General features: G+C 30.8%; 2 protein-coding genes across 3 annotated transcripts; both read left to right on the forward strand.

Moving 5' to 3' along the window:
* The first annotated feature begins 2,747 nt into the window (after positions 1-2,747).
* Positions 2,748-3,854, forward strand: LOC148211102 (protein LIGHT-DEPENDENT SHORT HYPOCOTYLS 3-like). The gene has a single exon (XM_088125510.1). The coding sequence runs from the start codon at positions 3,050-3,052 to the stop codon at positions 3,584-3,586; it is 537 nt and encodes a 178-aa protein (XP_087981636.1). The 5' UTR covers positions 2,748-3,049; the 3' UTR covers positions 3,587-3,854.
* A 12,303-nt stretch (positions 3,855-16,157) lies between these two features.
* LOC111022718 (protein LIGHT-DEPENDENT SHORT HYPOCOTYLS 3) lies at positions 16,158-17,866 on the forward strand. 2 transcript variants are annotated; one of them, XM_022299941.2, is made up of 3 exons: positions 16,158-16,580; positions 16,781-17,031; positions 17,143-17,866. In XM_022299941.2, exons 2-3 carry the CDS (start codon positions 16,832-16,834, stop codon positions 17,465-17,467), a joined length of 525 nt encoding a protein of 174 aa, XP_022155633.1. In that variant the 5' UTR covers positions 16,158-16,580; positions 16,781-16,831; the 3' UTR covers positions 17,468-17,866. The 2 variants fall into 2 exon arrangements, with proteins under 2 accessions (XP_022155633.1, XP_022155631.1); XM_022299939.2 differs by having other exon boundaries at positions 16,818-17,031.
* The last annotated feature ends 742 nt before the right edge of the window (positions 17,867-18,608 follow it).

Raw genomic sequence — 18,608 nt, forward strand, 5'->3', positions numbered from 1 at the left:
CATCCACTGCTCAAGATTCTACTTCTCACCCTAAAACTCAAATCAAAACCCATTATTTTTTCATTTAAAATTGATTTTCTCAAGAAAAGAAAAGATCAGAACAGAACAGAGAAGAGTGTGTTTGATCCCATCTACTGTAAACTGTAAAGAAGGAAAGAAAGAAAGAAAGAAAGAAAGTGGGCATTGTAGGATCAAAAAAGCTATGTATACTGTATCAGTGTGTCTGGGGAAAATTGGACAAATTTTTTTTGGTCTTTTCCTTGTTTGGTTTTTTGCCACAAACATTTGCTGCCAACTGGGGTAGATGTGTAATTACCCTTTTTCTCTTTTTCTCTCTCCGACAAATTGTTTTTTTTTTTTTAAATCATCACACACTTTAGCTTATTTATTTAGGAACTACTTCATTAAGTTACATGAGAAACATCCAAAAAAAAATAGAGAATTAAAGAAAAGCATTTCAATTTAAGAAAATTGTAGCTGGATACATAATTACACAAAAAAGGGATCTTGAAGAATCTTAATTTATAACTTACAAATATGTTGTCCTTTTGAATTAGTTTCCTAATATTTGAATGAGAATAATGAGAAAATGGTGTCCAAATTCACCTAATTAACACAACTTAAATTGAAAGGAGTAATTATCAACTCCATTGGATCTCAAAGTGAATGAGTGTAAGAATTAAACTAATAATGGTACATTGTTGCTACTTGCCTATAAAATTTGAGTGGTTGGGTTGAACCAATTTACCATGGTTAATGAAACTCATCTTAGCCTATATAACGAGACAATAGGGCTAGATCAAAGATATTGGGGATTTAAATACATATATATTTTTTACTTTTTACTTAATTATCACGTTAATCATCACTTAACTCAATAAATTATGATAAAATTTTCAATCCAAATAAAATTGATTAATACCATCATCCCAAAGGTTACAATATAATTTTTGATTTATGTGCAAGAATTTGGACTTAGAAAGCTCTAAACTCTCATACATTATTGATCCAAAAAACTTAAAAAAGAAAAGATAGTGAAACCAATTCAATCCAAAAAATTTAAATCCCACGTGTTAAAAGGTAAATTTTATATTTAACCAATTAAACTTATTGTGGATGACCCTATATCATGATCAAAAAATTTGACTGCTAGTGTTTCTACAGGATATATGGCCTTTTTTTTTCAAAATAATAATAATAATAATAGAAATTCTTTCAAAAAATTGATTCCTTGCTTTTCTTTTTAAGACTCATCATTTTTTTAATCATGTTTGTAGAGCTACTGTTTGAATTGTCATTGAAATGGGGTGGCAGGCGTAGTGAGTTATTTGTTGAGGATACTCTCTCCCCGATTTGAGCCACGAAGCGTGTAAGTGGAATTTTCTCCCCTCTTTTTTAGAGGTGCAAGTCTTTCGATATTGACAATAGTGTTGGGTGGCCCGTCAACCCTCCTAATTGTAGAAATCCAACTGGCAAAGCGGCACAATTACATCGATTTCGAGTTATAAAAAAAATAACCGAAAAGCCTACAAATTAATTACCTAACCACCTCATATAGATTGATTTTTTAACAATGAATTAATTAATTGTTATGTAAGACCAAGAAAATAAATTATATTATTATATATAGTCATGTCACATGCAAAGAAAGTAGCAGCACTGAGATCAGTAAAAAAAAATATGTTTTTACCACATAGAAGTGAAAAAAAAAGGGTCTGCCAACATTTTTATTCGCTAAATGGAAAGAATAAATTTATCTGCAAATGAGAAACGAAAAGTGGTGACCAATTCATTCAAAAGGATTTGATTGCACTTTATTAATTTTTTTTTCTTCTTCTTTCTCAAATAATACACAATTTGATGAGAGAAGCTTAGGATGCTCATGGCATTTATTCTACAGAGATCCAACAAAGTTGCCATTAAAATTTGTTCAATTATAGTTGAATCTGACTAAGACCAAATTGGCATCCTAAGTAGAACCCAAGATTGCCCTAACAAAGATGCATTTGAACTTGGAAAATCCTGATGATATGATATTAAAAACTTTTCAAATTGATCTAATTTGGATTTGATTGATTGAACACAAAAGACACTTAAAATAAAAGTGTTTGTTTTTCAAGGACCATTGCCATCACCAACAGGGCAAAAAGCTAGCATTCAATTCCAAGTTCAAGTTTCCTACCTTCACATTAGTTAAATTTTTGAATGCACAAGTTTAAAGAAGAAGTGCAATATGGTAATTTGATGAGATGAGATGATTTGGGTTGGATGATGGGGTCTTGAAACATATCATGTTATTCCCTTGAATTTTACATTTCAAGCTTTTTGGCCGTCTCCATCTTAACCTACTGTCCAGCTCTTTTCAGCAAAAGAAAGTACCATTATAATTTCTCTCTCTTAACAATTCAATGCAAGAATAACAGCAATAAGAAAGAGAAGAATTCAATTAATTGCCTCAACCTTTTGGGGTTAAAACCAAAGACACAACATATTCAGAAACCAAAATTACCCCAAAAGAAAAAAAAACAGGATAAAAATCAGCTGTGCAGCAGTTCTTTCTGGCCTTTCTAGTATGGCTTAAAACAAGGTTGGGAAAACCCCAAAAGAGGTGAAGTCTTCTCATTTCCCATCATCAATCTCATCAAAAAAAAAAAAAAAACCCCTTTTTCTCTCTCTCCCCTCTTACACACACTTCAAGAATGGAAATTTAAATAATACCAATCAAAAAAATCAAATCTTGTGTCTTAGATTTTCTTTCTTTTTGTCCACTGTCGTTCTTTTCATGACAGTAACATCTAAAATAATAAAATCTCAGCTAGCACTACCACTAGCACAAAACCATTCTAATAAACAAAAAGAGACAAAAAAAACCCTTCCTTTCAACAATCTCTCCCCTCTTCACCCTCAATATTTAATTCCACTCCCCACCGTCGAAAAGAAACCCTAGTTGGAAAAAACCAACAACTTCTTGCCCCCCACCTAGTTATTCCATTTCAAGATCCAAGAAGGAAAAAAAAGGACAAAAAAGAACAAATTTTTGCACTCCCCCATGGACTCAATCCCTGAATTTGAAGGCCTCAACCCTCAAGTAGTACAATTTGGAGGCAGCAGCTCATCAGTTGTTGCTAATCTAACCGGCGGGTCATCTTCATCCTCATCCAACAGCCGGTATGAGAACCAGAAGCGGCGAGATTGGAACACATTTTGCCAATATCTGAAGAATCACCGGCCCCCACTTGCACTATCGAGATGCAGTGGAGCTCATGTTCTTGAATTCCTTCGGTATTTGGACCAATTCGGGAAGACCAAAGTGCACACTCCGATCTGCCCTTTCTACGGCCACCCGAACCCTCCAGCGCCGTGCCCCTGCCCTCTACGCCAGGCCTGGGGCAGCCTCGACGCTCTGATCGGGCGCCTCCGCGCCGCCTTCGAAGAGAACGGTGGCATGCCCGAAGCCAACCCCTTTGGGGCTCGTGCTGTCAGGCTTTATCTTCGAGAGGTTCGTGATTTGCAGTCCAAAGCAAGAGGAATTAGCTACGAGAAGAAGAAGCGAAAGCGCCCTCAGAATCCTCCCAATGGACCTTAAATTTTCCCTCAAAAAAAAAAATCCAAACTTTAAAACTCCAACAGGGTACCCTTCTTCTTTCTCTTTAATTAATGCTCTTAATTATCATGCTGCTTTTGAATCATTTCTAGGGTTAGTTCAAATTCCCCTAAATTCCCCTTTTTATCTTTTTACCTATTTTAAGTCGGTAAGTAAGAGAGAGACGATGGTTTGAAACGGTTTGTAAGTTTTCAATTGTAACTCACATCATGGAATTACAAATTTTATCATCTTCTCCTTTCATAATGAATTTCACTGTGATTTTAAAGTCTTTTTTTTTTAATTACTTGTGTGTGTATATAGTTTTGGTTTGTGTATTGTTTGATCAATTGTCTTTTCTGATCACTGTGTATGTTTCTGTGTGTTGGCAATGGAAAAGGGGATTGGATCATAAATTGTTATGCTTTTGATGCGAAACAGTAATGGTGAGACCAGTAGTTTACTGTTAGTGGGTACTGCAATTTACTCTCTTTCATAGAAAATAAACAGTCGAAGGAAGGAGGGAAAAAAAAAAAAACTGATGGAACGTATGTAATGTACTTGGGTTTCAACTTTGTGATGCTCATATAAAATTTTACAGATTATTTGCAGATTTTGTTTCTTGCTTACCCCCACTTTTCTCGACATTGTTTTTTTTTTTTTGTTTTTGTGTATCTTTTTATTTTTATTTTAAGGAATTGGTTGTTTTTGTTTTTCTTCCTTTTTCCCTCCATTTCTTTAATTCTTTCTTTTGATGGCTCTTGATTTTCAGGTTCCAAAGTGTGAAAATTTGAAATGACTTCATATGAGGATTGTCCATAAGGAAAATTTGAAATAGGGTTTGAAATCATCTTAATTTTATATATGATGGGTATTGTTACATTTTAGAATATGAGTTTCATATTTAATTTAAGAGTTTAAGGTGTACTAAAAAAAATTTAGAGTTTAAGGTTTTATCAAATCGTGAAGAAAAGTAAGTTAATAAAAAAAAACTTGTTAATTTTTCTATTAAGTTACTAGATCTAAAAGTTCATTTCGATTGGGTTGCTGTATTTTGGAGGGAATAGACTAGAGAAGGCGCGTTGCACTTATGATTGGAGTGCTTGAATTTTTTTAAAGAGAGTGAGATACCTGCGTCTCAATCCAATTGTATACGTGTTTACTTCGATTACCTATGTTATTGGTAATTCTCCCAATGATAGGTTAAGAGTGGTAAATTCCTTGTGCATATAAGTTTTTCCAAATTTCATTTTTTCATCACAGGATTGGGAATGATTAGGCTGTTTGAAAACTTTAACAATTGATAGTTGTTTGAAAAATGATTGAAGAAGATTCATCTCAATTTGGTAGATATCAATTTTAGGGTTAGGCTGAAGAGGAGATTTTTCTCATAGTTTGTTTGAGAAATATCCAGAGATTGAATCTTTTTTTTTTTTTTCATTTTCTTTTTGGTGTTGTCAAGTCATTTGATGATGAAGAGATAGGAAAGGAAAAGGCAAGTGGTAAAACTGTAATTTGAAGATTGATGTGGCTACTATAATTAGTAGAGTGTGATGTCATGCATGTTTGAAAAACTTTCACTGTTTTCACTTATTTACTTGTAAAGTTGCAGCTGCAAGTTTCCTTCTTTGTCATGTCAGTGTCTCCAATGTCCCAGAAGACGAGTGAAGTATTCTGCAACTTAGAACTTGAAAAGAATAGAAAAGAAGAGGAAGAAGATAAGGGAAAATGGGGAAAAAGAAGATTAAAAGTGAGACAGAGAGAGAGAAGGGCATTTGGCATTGAATACTAAAAGTGTTCTATTACCCAAACTTAATATTGTAATAAGTCAATTATTTATTATTTCTTCTTTTAAAAATTTTAAAAGCCGTAGCAAAGTGAGTATAGCTTAACGATAATTGACATATATTTTCAAAAAGTTATGAGTTCAAATCTCCACCAATATATGTATAAAAAAAAAAATTCTTGTTTTCTCTGTTCGTTGTTTCTAATATATTTTTTTTAAACTAGAAACAAGACTAAGTTTAGTACCAATTTCTATTTCTTGTTTTTATTTTAGTTTTTTAGTATAACAACTTGTGGGGTGGAGACTCATACCGATCACGACCTCTTGGTTGATGATACAATATGTTTTAATTTAAGTTGATTTATTTTTATTTGTAGTTAAAATAAAATTTAGTAAATATAATATAAAAAGATATAACATATTATACTTGAATAAATAAACATTGTGTATATGATACCATTCAAATTTCAAAAGTGAAATTAAAAGCAATAATAATATTTAATATTTTCTATCACTCGAGTCATTCGCCTTAAATGATGTTGATTCACATCTAGCTTAATTAGACCACTTTGTTCTAACACACATCGTAAATCATCAATGATCGTTAAAGAATATAATCAATTAAAGAAAATATAATTTACATTATAAATTTATTTGATATAAAAGTTTAGATTATTAACTTTAAATAAATAATGAAATTTCAAAATATCTTTAATCTAAAAAACAAAAATAATTTATAAAAAAATTAATATTTCGCGACAATTGAGATTCGAACCAGGGATTAAGAAATGGCTACAAAATTCTAAGGTTCCCTTCACTAATATTGCTCATTTTAAAACAAGATTACACAATATAATTTATTTAATGTAAGACCAAGAAACCGAAATAGAAAAATAAAACTACTTTATGTAGTTTTTAAAAGTTAGCCTTTTTGGGCCTTAAATGTCTAATAATGGAATTTTTTTTGGTATAATATGTAGGGTGAGGGATCGAACTCACGACCTAAACTAGGTTTCCTTTGTTGTGTTTAATGATGGTCGACAAATATATTGATTTAAAATAAGAGTTTTTGCATGTTTATTAAATTGTATTTACTAATCTCATGTAAATTTGGACAACACCAAGATTCAAACTCTCTGAGGGAATTAAAAAAATCAAACTCACAATCGTTGCAAATATATTGATTTAATATATGATATGCTTATGGAATAAATTAATAATGGGTGGTTGATGTTTAACTGGTGGAATTATATCACATTATTTACCAAAATGGTACACAACAGTGGATGGGAAAGCAATATTATTAGAGACCAGTAAAAAATTGCCCACAAACTCCCACGGATAAATATACATAGCTCAAAATTAAGCCTTAAAAACACACATACAAACTCAATCATAAAAACAGTCAAAATTATAAATAAAAAAAAAAAGCATACCGCTCAAAAGTTTTTAATAATAAGAAAAATTCAAAAAAACATCCACCCCAATCACAAAATATTTGAGAAAACATATCCGAGAGAAAAAAATCAAACAACTCAACTATATTAATTTCACTATTCATTTTTACTCTTAGCTCATGAGTTTAAGCTTTTAAATTCGTTGGTGGTTTATTTATGTTTAAAATGTTTTTACTCTGACTCATAAGTTTGTGTTTTTACTCTAACTCATACGAGAGATCTTGTATTTGAACATCTGTTTTAGTTATTTTATTTCTATCTATATTCATTTGAACTTTGTGCAAATTTTCAAGCTATAAAGGGAGTAATTTTCCCCCTCACCTATATGCTTAAGTTTTTACAATATCATACGAATTATTTTAAAAGGGACAAAGTAATTTTGGCTAAACATATACTAAAATCACTCTGAAATATGTTCTTAAATATGTGTGCTCCTAGCTATCACTTCCATCACTTCAAACTCTCCTTTAAAAATAAATAATTAATAAATATGAAAGTGGTGCATTAAGAGGGCTGAGGACCACTTCATCCAGAAGGGGATTGAAGGAAAAAGCTCCTCCATTTAGGATCTCTGCACCCTCTATTAATGGAACAATATGAACACATTCACTGTTCTTTTTTCCAGAAAATTAAAAAAAAAAAAACGAGGCTTTAGAGGGACAAGAGAGTGAGGGGGATGAGAGAAAATTAGGTGCTATTTGTTTATAGGGATAACAAATAAAAAAAACAATACATTTTTTAAATTAAAAAAATTAATTTTTGATATTGAAAGCTTATCCCATTAGGTAGCAATATTTTTCAAATTCTTATATATATTGATTGCGTTTCTTCTCATAATATATAGGAGATTTAAGAGAAAGCAAATTAATAGTTGTGTAATAGGGAGGAATGCACAATTACATTAGGAATAATATTGTAAAAAATAATTTTCTCACAAAAAGTTCTTTTAAGTAATTATTTTATGGGTCAAACAAATATGCGGGGAGACGTCAACATCTCAGCTTCATCTTGGTCTTCTAAATCTTCTCTCTTTTTTTTTTTCCTAATTATAACATATCTACCATTTCTTTTAATTGGAGTACTTTCATTTAGTCTCTTTTTTTATGTTTCTTATCCCTTAATGAAATGATACCTCTCTTCGAGAAAAAGATAAACTAAGATTGCTTACATAAAATTGACGAGAGAGAGAAAAGAGGGGCATTTTTGCAAGTGAACTAACGTTGAAATAAAATATTTATGTGCACATGAATGTACCATTATTGTACTTAGTAGTTAGTACCATATAAATGCATAAATTATTTATTAAAAAAAGAAAAAGAAAAGAAAAAATGGCAGTCTCATCAAGATCTTTGCTTTTTGATAAGACCCATAAGGTTATGGAAATAGAATTATAAAATGTTGTGATTAATACAAAAAACATTAGATTTTAGGGATAGTTAAGTTGGTAGGAGACTACTCATAGTGATAGTGATAAGAAAGGTGATTGAACAGTTCTGCATGGGGGATGCTTCTTCATATCACATGTTTAATATTCATGGACAGCAAGCATATTGTATGTATGCACTCTACCCCAAACACATTAATCATCCTTTATGAATAACCAAATCACATGCCAATTCCACAATGAAATGATTGATCAAAACTTTTTTCTAATTGCATTAATTCCCTCTCCAAAATTAACAATGTGATCTATATTTTTCCTTCTACATGTGAAAGTTTTGTGCCTATGAAAGATGTATGTACGGCATAGTAGACCATCCAATTTCATTATCTATTTCAATAGGTCAGAAAGCTAAAATAGATTTCTTTCATTAAAGTTTTGTTAATCAAGAATAAGGAAGAAATTTTAGCATTTTTGTAATCATCTTAATTTTTTGATTAAAGTTTTCATGGCAAATTATTTGTGATTCAACTTCAAAAGAGGTCTAAAAATTCAATGGGCATTATTAGTTGTGGTCCAAATGGATAGCCCGAGTCGTCCTATCTTTGCTTTCCAGCTAAAATAATGTTTTAAAACTTTACTCAAATTTATATTTTGCAACTAATGTGATCACCTGCTAGACCTTTCACATCATTAGAATAAAATGTCACGTTCTATAATTATTTATCACATCTAGTCATCTACAAATAACTTTGTGATATTGGATTATTTTAAACCGATGCTAGAAACATCATCATGCAAGTTTAATGATAGAGACATAAAGTAACTTTAAAAATATAAATACTAGTGGTTTAGTAAGAATTAAAAATGTAATTAATGTCAAAACAAGCATAGTTGAACAAAAATTAGCATATACTTCTAACTAAGAGATTAAAAAAAGAAACCTAACCCAAATTCATTCGCATAAAAAGATTAAAATAGCCTTAAAATATTTATGATCGGTGATCTATCTATCATTAATAGACTATACCAATGATAGAAAGTTTAATTTTTGTTGAACTATACGAATGAATTTGGGCTAGGTTTTTTTTTTTTTTTAATTAATATTTGTAAATCTAGAAGATTGTTGTTGGGCTTGTTTTACCATCTATGAAGTACCCCGTAATATATTGGGACAACAAGAGAATCAGAAAACGTACTCAACATTATTATATGGACTACAACTTTTTTAGTGGAAAAAAATTGAGTAGAATGATCACTTGTTGATCTTCCGATCGAAGGTAGTGAAGAGTACAATTTTTTGATGTGATAATCAATGATTCACTAGAGCTTTTTCATTTTTTCAATTTTTTTTTAATCCAAAACTTAAATGATACAAGTTGGAAAACAAAACATGAAAGGGAGTTATGGAGGTTTTGAAATTCTATGATTTTAGTCATAAAATTTCTACTCTGTGTTGAAAGTAATGGACAAGCTGGATATGGTTCCATTGAATAATGTCTTCCAATGATGGATCACAATCAATCTTCCATCAACAAACAGTACCATCTTTTTGTTTAATAGTCACCGATTGATCGCATTAGGGACTATAGGGAGCAACTGGGACACCCATTTGGACACACTCTATAACAAACCCTGAACTATTTGTCACCACCAGAAAACGACTTTCTCTACCCTTCATACCTCCCCAAAAAAAAAAAACACTTTAAAAAGCTTACGAGTACTCATTCCTACATTTCGACCATTACTAGGATCTGCTTGGGATTTACTTTCATAACTGAGTTATATTTTGTTGCGTTTGTGAGATATATGGTGTTTCTCTTGCTGTGGTTTATTTACTTTGATCACGCCGGTGCTTGTGCAACATTATTGACATGTTATCTCAGGCTATGAGATCCCTCTTTTTACTTACAATATACCAAATCTTGAAAAAACTTATGAGCCGCTTCGATTTTGTTTGAATTGGAATAGATGTCTATATATTTACTTTGAATTCAAACACCCTTTTATGGGGTACTTACTAAAGTAAAACAAGAAGGAAGGTTTGTGAAAGAGATCTAAATATATTACAACTAAGAAAATTAAGCCAACGGAATAATTGAGTACAAATAAGGAAGACATTTTAGCAGATAATAAGGTAACAATCTGCTGTAACAAAAATTAGCAACATAGCCGTTAATTGGCTGCCAAGGGCTTGATGAGAAAATTTGCTTTGAATGTGTGATCTTTGTGAATAAAATTTCCACAATCATAAAATTCTTTCCGTAAGCGTATGGCAACTTACAGAAAGCAAAAGTTGGAGACATATGAGTGAGTTAATGACAAATAAAACAGAAGCTATAACATTAATTTTTTTCCAAAGCGAGTCTAGTTCAGCGGTAATTGACATATATTTCCAACCAAGAGGTTGTGAGTTCGAATCCCCTCCCCAAACATGTTGTATAAAAAAAAAACATTAATCTTCTGTTTGGTCATTTACTTGTTCATCTTCAAATTTAATACTTAGATATTGAGAAGCCAAATTGTATTGCTAATTCTACTTTTTAGGCTAAATATTAGTTTTAGCTCCTAATATTTGGTCATTTTTCCAATCTAGCCTTTAATGGTTAGAAAAGTTTCAATTTGATTCTTTTATGTTTCAATGTTATTCAATTTATCCTCGATGATGATAGACTCTTATCATCCGTAGTAAAAGTATATGATTGAAAAATATTGTTTAAAGATTAAGAGACTATATTTTAACTTTTAAAACAATAGGGACTAAATTGAAAAAAAAATCCAGATATTAAGAACTAAAACATATATTCTGTCCATTTCTCACTCTTTTCTTTTCTTATAGATGATGTTTGTAGAAAATGTGCTAAAAGATTATGCCAACCTATTGAGATAATCAAGTGTCTACTAATTCCTTATTCCACCCACCACCAATTTTATTTATATAAAGTTGTTTTTCTTAGCTGATTCTCACAAACGAGGATATGTTTCTTGAAAAAAATCCAGATTGTTCTTTTTAAAAAATAAAAAACAATAAATAAATAAATAAAAAGTAGGAGACTTTTGAATAGTGAGGTTTGAGTATAGGAGAAACCTTAACATTTATAGGTCCTTCGATGAGAATTTTTAAAAGCCAATTTTATCGATGATGAAAGTGCCAATGCCAACAACTCTCCCTCATAGGCCTTCGAATCTAAACCATTTTCTTTTTGTGATGCCCTTTGGGCCATGTTAAAGTCATACGACCTTCTCACTAAGCCTACGCGTAGGTGTCGGATCCAGAATTTTTGTTTTGAAAATTTTGTTAAAATTTTGGTAGAAAGAATTTACTGATAAACAATTTCAATAATTTATAAAAGTTCATAAATGAATTAAATTATTGATTTAATACCTATACAAAATTTCATGTTTCAAAATTTTCATTACGTGGCGGATCCAAAACTTTATGCCAACGGTACAAATTAAAATAATTTTGAATGAATTGATATTGACATCAATTTAGATGTTTTGATACTAGTTTGTTCACTAGTAAATATGACTAAATTTTCTATATACAAAGAAAGAGAATGAAACTTGAAATAATAAGTAATTTATTTTTCTTATAAAAATTATAATTTTCTTTTATACGATTAAATTACAAAAAAAAAAAAACAAGTCAGTAAAAATTAAAATATTTTTACTCAATTTCATGTATATTGGATATTAAGAAAATGATTAAATTTAAAGAAGAAATAAAACAAAAATTATAATATTTATATTTATTATTTTTTTACTATTGTTTATTATTAACTCTTATTTATAGATACTTTATGTACGTAAATCTTTATAGGAAATATTACTTACCATGTAAATTTACAAAATATAAAAATTATATATATTAATTTTACCCGATTTTATATAAGGAGAGTAATTATAAATATTAACAAAATGGACCATAGAAAGATTCAAACTCTGGGGCTAGGTTCTCACGCCACCTAGTTAAGGAGTCAATTTGTAATAAGTGAGAATTCGAATGTACAACCTTTTAATTGAGTGATCTTAACTAATTGAGTTTATGTTCAAGCTGTTCTTGTTCCAATTAAGAATAATCAAAACATAAAGATTTAATTTAAGAAATCGTTTTATCTATGTACCATATTTTATGAAGACATGTTCTCAAATGTACCTTAAATAAAAAACATTTCCGTTGTACTAAACAAAACATTTTTTTATTGTCCAAAGCTAACCTCTTCCTCATTTATGCCTGAATTAGTAAGAAGTATTATCTACAAGATTGGAGGACATTTGTGTAAATGAGGCAATTTTTATATTATCAAAATTGGGGAATTTTTGTTAAGTTTTTGGTCAATGAAGTTTAGAGGTGTTTCCATAACAGCTAAGGACCTAATTAATCTTCTAAAATTTAAAGGGTTTTAACAAGGACCCATTATGATAATTAAATGGATTATAAAACAATCACATAAAATAAAGAGGCTACAAGAATATATGGAACTAAGTTCTTTTAGACTCCATACGGTAACGTTCCTGTTTTTTCATTTTTAATAAAGTTTTGTTGTTTCCAAAATTTCTATATAATTTTGAAAATGTTCCCAAAAAATGAGAAACAAGAAATATAGATAGTTACAAAATGCTTAGATTTCTTAAAAAAATTGAAAACAAGAAATGAGAATGTTATCAAACCAACCATTAGGTTTTCGTCCCTCACTTTAGACTAAACCAAACTTTAAATTTTCTCCCATCTGTCATTATAGACAAAGTGACTATTTACATAAAAAATTACGTGTCTATAGAATTCACCAATTCAAGTATAGTTATGTTGGAGGTGATTTCTCAAATCACGTGGTTGTTCCTTATATGATAAAAATGATAAATCTGTATAGATCAACACACAAAGGCTCATTACCTCCGAGTTTACTTATTAGGTCGAGCCGAGCTAATTCCCAGTTCGATTACCTTAACAGTAGGTCAATCTGACTTAGTCTTTCACACATCGGCAGCCTGACCTACCAGCCAAGTCGATCAAAAGACACTCTATTAGGATCAGTTCTCCGACACATTTCACAACAACACGCCATGATTCCCATAACTTTAAAGAGGCGTTGGAGGCTTGTCGGATGTCCTGTCGGGAGCTCCGCCTATAAATAGAGACCTCCCATCTCATTCCCAGGTACACAAAACTTTCTTCTCTCTCAGAAATAGCTCGGTCATTCACTGACTTGGGCGTCGAAGTGTTTTCTCTTTTGCACTTCCTCCATTTGCTATTATTCTAGCTCATCTGTCAAGTCAGCTTCCACCCGAGCCGAGGTTCACGGACTTGGTCAAATTATTGATTAAAGAAGTTGAATGAATAAAATACTCTATTATTGTCAATTCAAGGGCTCGTATAATAACGAATTTTGTAATTAGTTTTTTATTTTTCTTCTGTTTTATTTTATCGGTTTCTAGTTTTCTATTTAAAAACTATATATGTTTGATAACCATTTTATTTTTCAATTTTAAAAAAATTTAGAGAGTCCAAGAGATATGTTAGAAAGAGAAAAATCTATGTAGGAATAAATATGACAATGAGGTGGGGCAAGGGTCGAAATGTTCTCACATCCATCGTCCTCACGAAAATTTTTAGTCCTCATCTCCACCTCATTCTCCGATTCCGAAAATTAAGGTCCAAGTTGAGGAATCCTCGTTTGAGGATGATGATTTTTGCAAGGAAATTTATAGATTTAGTAATTAATTTTAGTTATTTTTAGAATTTAAAAAATAAAAAAAGTAATAAATATATATAAATTATAGATATTTTACTGAAAAACTATTATTTACTAGTATAGATAATTAGTTTAAAAAAACATTTAATATTTTATTCATAATTTAGAAAAATAGTTAATAAAAAATATATAAATTATTTAAAAATAGAATTGCATTCTCTATCTTTGACGTACAGAGATTTTTATCATCTCTAATATAGAGACATGAAAATAAAAACTTAGTGAGATAAAATAAAACTTTTTAAAAAGAAAATTTAGAGAGATAAAAAATATTCAGAGGAAAGAAAATTTTAGTGAGATGAAAGTTAAAATAAAAAGAAAAGATTTTAGAGAAAGAGAGTAAAGTTGAGAACAAAACATAAACGAATAAAAATTAGAAAGAGAAATAAAAATTATGGCGAGACAAAATTTTAGAGAAAAAAAAAGTCCGCAATATATTTGTTAGAGAAAAAAATAAATAAACAAGAAAGAAAAGTCATAGTTAAAGAAAATTGAAAAAAAAAAGAAAGAAATTGAAAAGAGAGAAAAAAGTCGGAGATATGTTTGCTTCAGAAATTTAAATAAATTTGAAAGAGAAAAATTTTATAAAATGCGAAATTTGAGAGAGAAAAAAAGAATTTAGAAAAATATTAAATTTTTAAAGTGTCAAAACATAACAATGATATTTTAGAAAAAAAATAAGTAAAAATATAAAGGGATGAAAATTTTGGAGAGAGAAATAGTAGTAATATTTGTAGCGACAAAAAATTTAAAGAGAAAAAGATAAACTTTTTAGAAGAGAAATTCTGATGGGATAAAATTTAAAGTGAGAAATAAATTTGTTGAAGAGAAATTTGTTGGAGAGAAATATGTTAAAAAAAGAAAAAGTGTACATTTCAACGAAAATGAGCTTTTAAAAATCAAAAATATATTTTTAACAACTATTCTTTTGGTTTTTGAAACTTACATAAAATTGTTTATAAAAATGAGAAAACAGAAAATAAAATTAAATTGATTTTCAAACAAATCTATTTATCAAAAATCAAAAACTAAAAATAGAAACTTAAAATGTTTGATATGTGACTGTTGCTTTTGTTAACTCAAAAATTCTATAAAAGTATGACTGTTATATATATGCTTGGTGTAGAGAACTTTTAGGATATTGATCTTTTAACATGAATAATTAATATTGATTTTAAGAGAATTTACAAACTAACTTATAAATCGAGATATTATGTAGTTTAATTAAAATTTATTTTATATGTAATTAGAATATATACTACTTAAATTATATAGAATTGTTTATTAGTAAGCAGTACATTAGTTTACTTTAATTCTAAAATAAAAATATAGAAAATATTGAAGAGCAAAAATGTAATAAAAAGATGTCCTCAACTTAAAGAATCTTGAAAACTGATGGGCATAAACAACACCTTAAATGCCTCTAATATAAACCTTCTAAGATATCTTATATCTTGCCCTTAAAAAAATTCTATACAACGAACTATTCTCAATTATTCTTAAATTTATTTTTTGCAAAACGCTTCAAATATTTTGAGGTGACATGGTTATGGGTTAGTTTTTCAATCAATAATGGTCAAGCTTTTGAAAAATTATTAAATTATGCTAGCTCACAATCGTGGCTCGTGATTTATTTAGTATGAAAACTTACATATCGACATTTTCATCTATCAATGAGTTCGACATCAACATGATAGACAAATCAACATTTCATCGTCATAGTACAAAAACATCATCGATTAAATATAAAAAAATATCAACAAAATGTCATTAATATATACAATATTAATATTAATCATTTTTAGCAATATAAACGGATAATTCAGCAGTAATTGACATATATTTCTTCTTTTAAAATTCGAGATTTGATTCCACACATATCAATTCATATTTCCATCAACATTGACATTTAAAACGTTAGTACTGGCGAGTAATTAAAGTTTCAAAGACTAATCTCTGTAATAGCCAATAGGTATTGAATGGAGTATATATGGTTGAACAAAATTGAACGATTATTGTCAGAAAAGTAATATGTGTGTGACAGAAGAGTAAAAGTGAGACAGTAATAATCTAAAATTTCCCAAAGAGAGAGTTTAAAACAGATGAGGGCAAAATGGTCCAGCAAAAAAAGTTTTGCTTGTAAAACAATTTAATAATATAATAAAGTCCTGGTTGCTAAATGTAAGCTCTTGCTGTCTCCAAAACTGAACTCACTGTTGAATTCTTTTCCTCTCCTTCCCCACAAATACACCACCATTTCTCTCTCTCACTACAGTTTTGGATGAGAGAAGGAATAGAAAAACAATCCCATCACCCACCAAAAAACTTACTTGTTCTACCTTTTTTAGAAAACCCCAAACCAATATCCTTTCAGCTTCAGAAATCCAAAAAAAAATCTCTTCTACCCTTCAAACAAAAACATCCAATCTCCACAGACAAAGTCTCCTCAGATCTTGTTCCCAATCTCATCAAAATTCCATCTTTTACCCTTTCCCCCACTCCCTCTGCTGGTTACAATCCCAATATCACTGCCTTTATATAAGCAAAGGGGAAAGGAAAAAAAGAGCAGCAGCTACAACAACAACAAACCCTAGAAAACCCTAGAACAACCTTTGAGGTGAGTTTTTATGGCAAATAAAAAATAAAACCCCTACTGGTGAGCAGAAGAGAAAAAAAAGTAAACTATAGTTACATCAATTTTGCCATTTTTGTCAACATATGTTTCTCCTTTTTTTATTTTTTTATTTGAGATTCTTGAAAACCAAAACACATGTCTAGTGTAGCTATAAAATTGGATTCCTGATTTTGTGGAAACAGGCCTGAAATTTTGTCTGTTCAATATATAATTTTGAAGGAAAAGAAGGGAGGATGGAGTTCTCAAGCAGTAGTGGCAGCAACATGATGAACAACAACAACCATCTGCAGGGTGCAGCAACTTCTTCTTCAAGCAGCAGATACGAGAATCAAAAGCGCCGTGACTGGAAAACCTTTGGCCAATATCTCAACAACCATCGCCCTCCACTGGCCCTCTCAAGATGTAGCGGAGCCCACGTCCTGGAGTTCCTCAGGTACTCGAGAGCGAGAGCAAAGAGAGAGCAATTACCCCTAACTTTAAAATCAATAGTATTCAATTCTGTGAGTTTTTATGAAAATTTCTGGTTCTGCCACTGTTCGTGCAGGTACTTGGATCAATTTGGTAAGACGAAAGTCCACGCCCCAATTTGCCCTTTCTATGGGCTACCGAATCCTCCAGCGCCATGCCCTTGCCCGCTGCGCCAAGCGTGGGGGAGCCTCGACGCTCTAGTCGGGCGCCTTCGAGCTGCCTTCGAAGAGAACGGCGGCAAGCCAGAAGCAAACCCGTTTGGTGCTCGAGCCGTGAGGCTGTATCTTCGTGAGGTTCGTGATTTGCAGTCAAAAGCAAGAGGAATTAGCTATGAGAAGAAGAGAAAGCGTCCACCTTCACAGTTGCCCTTGCCTCAACAAACGCCTCATGGTGCAGCTTGATGATAATTCAAAACAAGACCACAACAAAGGAAGAAAAGGAAAAGAAAAGAAATTTCCCAATTGGGTATTGCTCTAAACCTTTTCTTAAATGATGGATTTTGTTTTAATTTCTATTTTGTATCTTCTTTTCTAAGAATAAGTACTTGCGGTTTTTTTTTCTTTTTCTCTCTACTATGGGCTAGGGTTTGGGAAAATTTGAAGCTTTTTTGTTCTTGATGAATAAATTATTATTTTTTTTCTCTCTGAAAAAGTTTCTAAGACTACTGTGTAAAGTTGTAGATCTCTGCTTTTGATGCAAATACTAGCAGTGTTACTATTTGTACACTTGTGCTCCTCGTTTGTAAATCTGTACTCTCCAGTGATATTCATATGTATGCTAAAACCCCATTGGATTTGCCACATTTCTCTTTCCCTTAATATTCCCTCTTCTTTTTATTTAATAACTATCATTTTTGCTGTGTTATTTTTCGTCCACAAAGTTGCTAATTTCTGGTGGAGTTCACATGTAAAGTTTATTACTCACAAATATGCTGATTTTGCTGTCTTGGAGGGGAAATTTTTTGCCTTTGTGTGAAAAGGGTTGTAGAACTTTCAACAATCTTGGTGAGATATATTCTCGAAGTTCTTATTTTTATTTAGGCTCCCTTTGCTTTTGCCTTCATTTCCTGAGCAAGCCCTTTGTGTAATTCTTCTGATTTTCCCTTTTCAAGACCTGTGTATCTTCTTTCTTCTCTCTGTTGTGTCATATCTTGGCTGCATCAGCATCAGTCAATATGTCTTAGAACTAAAAATGTCCAAATGGGAGGAGAAAAAGCTCCTCAAAGAACCAATTTTTAGTCAATGTGCATATGTTTTCTCGAACTTCATCCTATATATTGAACTTTAATATGTTGTTTGTTACAGGCTTTTCTTCTTCTCTCTGCCATTAGTTTCTGTGCTCTGAAAAACTCCTAAAGATAATAGAGAGAGAGAGAGAGAGAGAGAGAGAGAGAGAGCATTAATTAGAGAGATTATAATAATACGGTGGGATTTGAATGGTGCCTGCTAATGTAATATCCAATGAACTGAGGAAGACAACTTTTGCAGAAGGTTTTGTGTTGATGAGACAGTTAGTGAAGAAAAACTAAAGTAAAAAGGCATT

The sequence above is a fragment of the Momordica charantia genome, assembly GCF_013281855.1.
Source record: "Momordica charantia cultivar OHB3-1 chromosome 6 unlocalized genomic scaffold, Mcharantia_2.0 BLBB01000006.1, whole genome shotgun sequence".
NCBI classification, from domain to species: domain Eukaryota; kingdom Viridiplantae; phylum Streptophyta; class Magnoliopsida; order Cucurbitales; family Cucurbitaceae; genus Momordica; species Momordica charantia.

What these genes read in the sequence shown, in the direction of transcription:
- LOC148211102 (XM_088125510.1), top strand. Translation starts at nt 3,050, where the DNA reads ATGGACTCAATCCCTGAATTTGAAGGCCTCAACCCTCAAGTAGTACAA.
- LOC111022718 (XM_022299941.2), top strand. Translation starts at nt 16,832, where the DNA reads ATGGAGTTCTCAAGCAGTAGTGGCAGCAACATGATGAACAACAACAAC. An exon ending in CACGTCCTGGAGTTCCTCAG is followed by an intron (nt 17,032 to 17,142) that starts GTACTCGAGAGC and finishes CTGTTCGTGCAG; the next exon opens with GTACTTGGATCAATTTGGTA.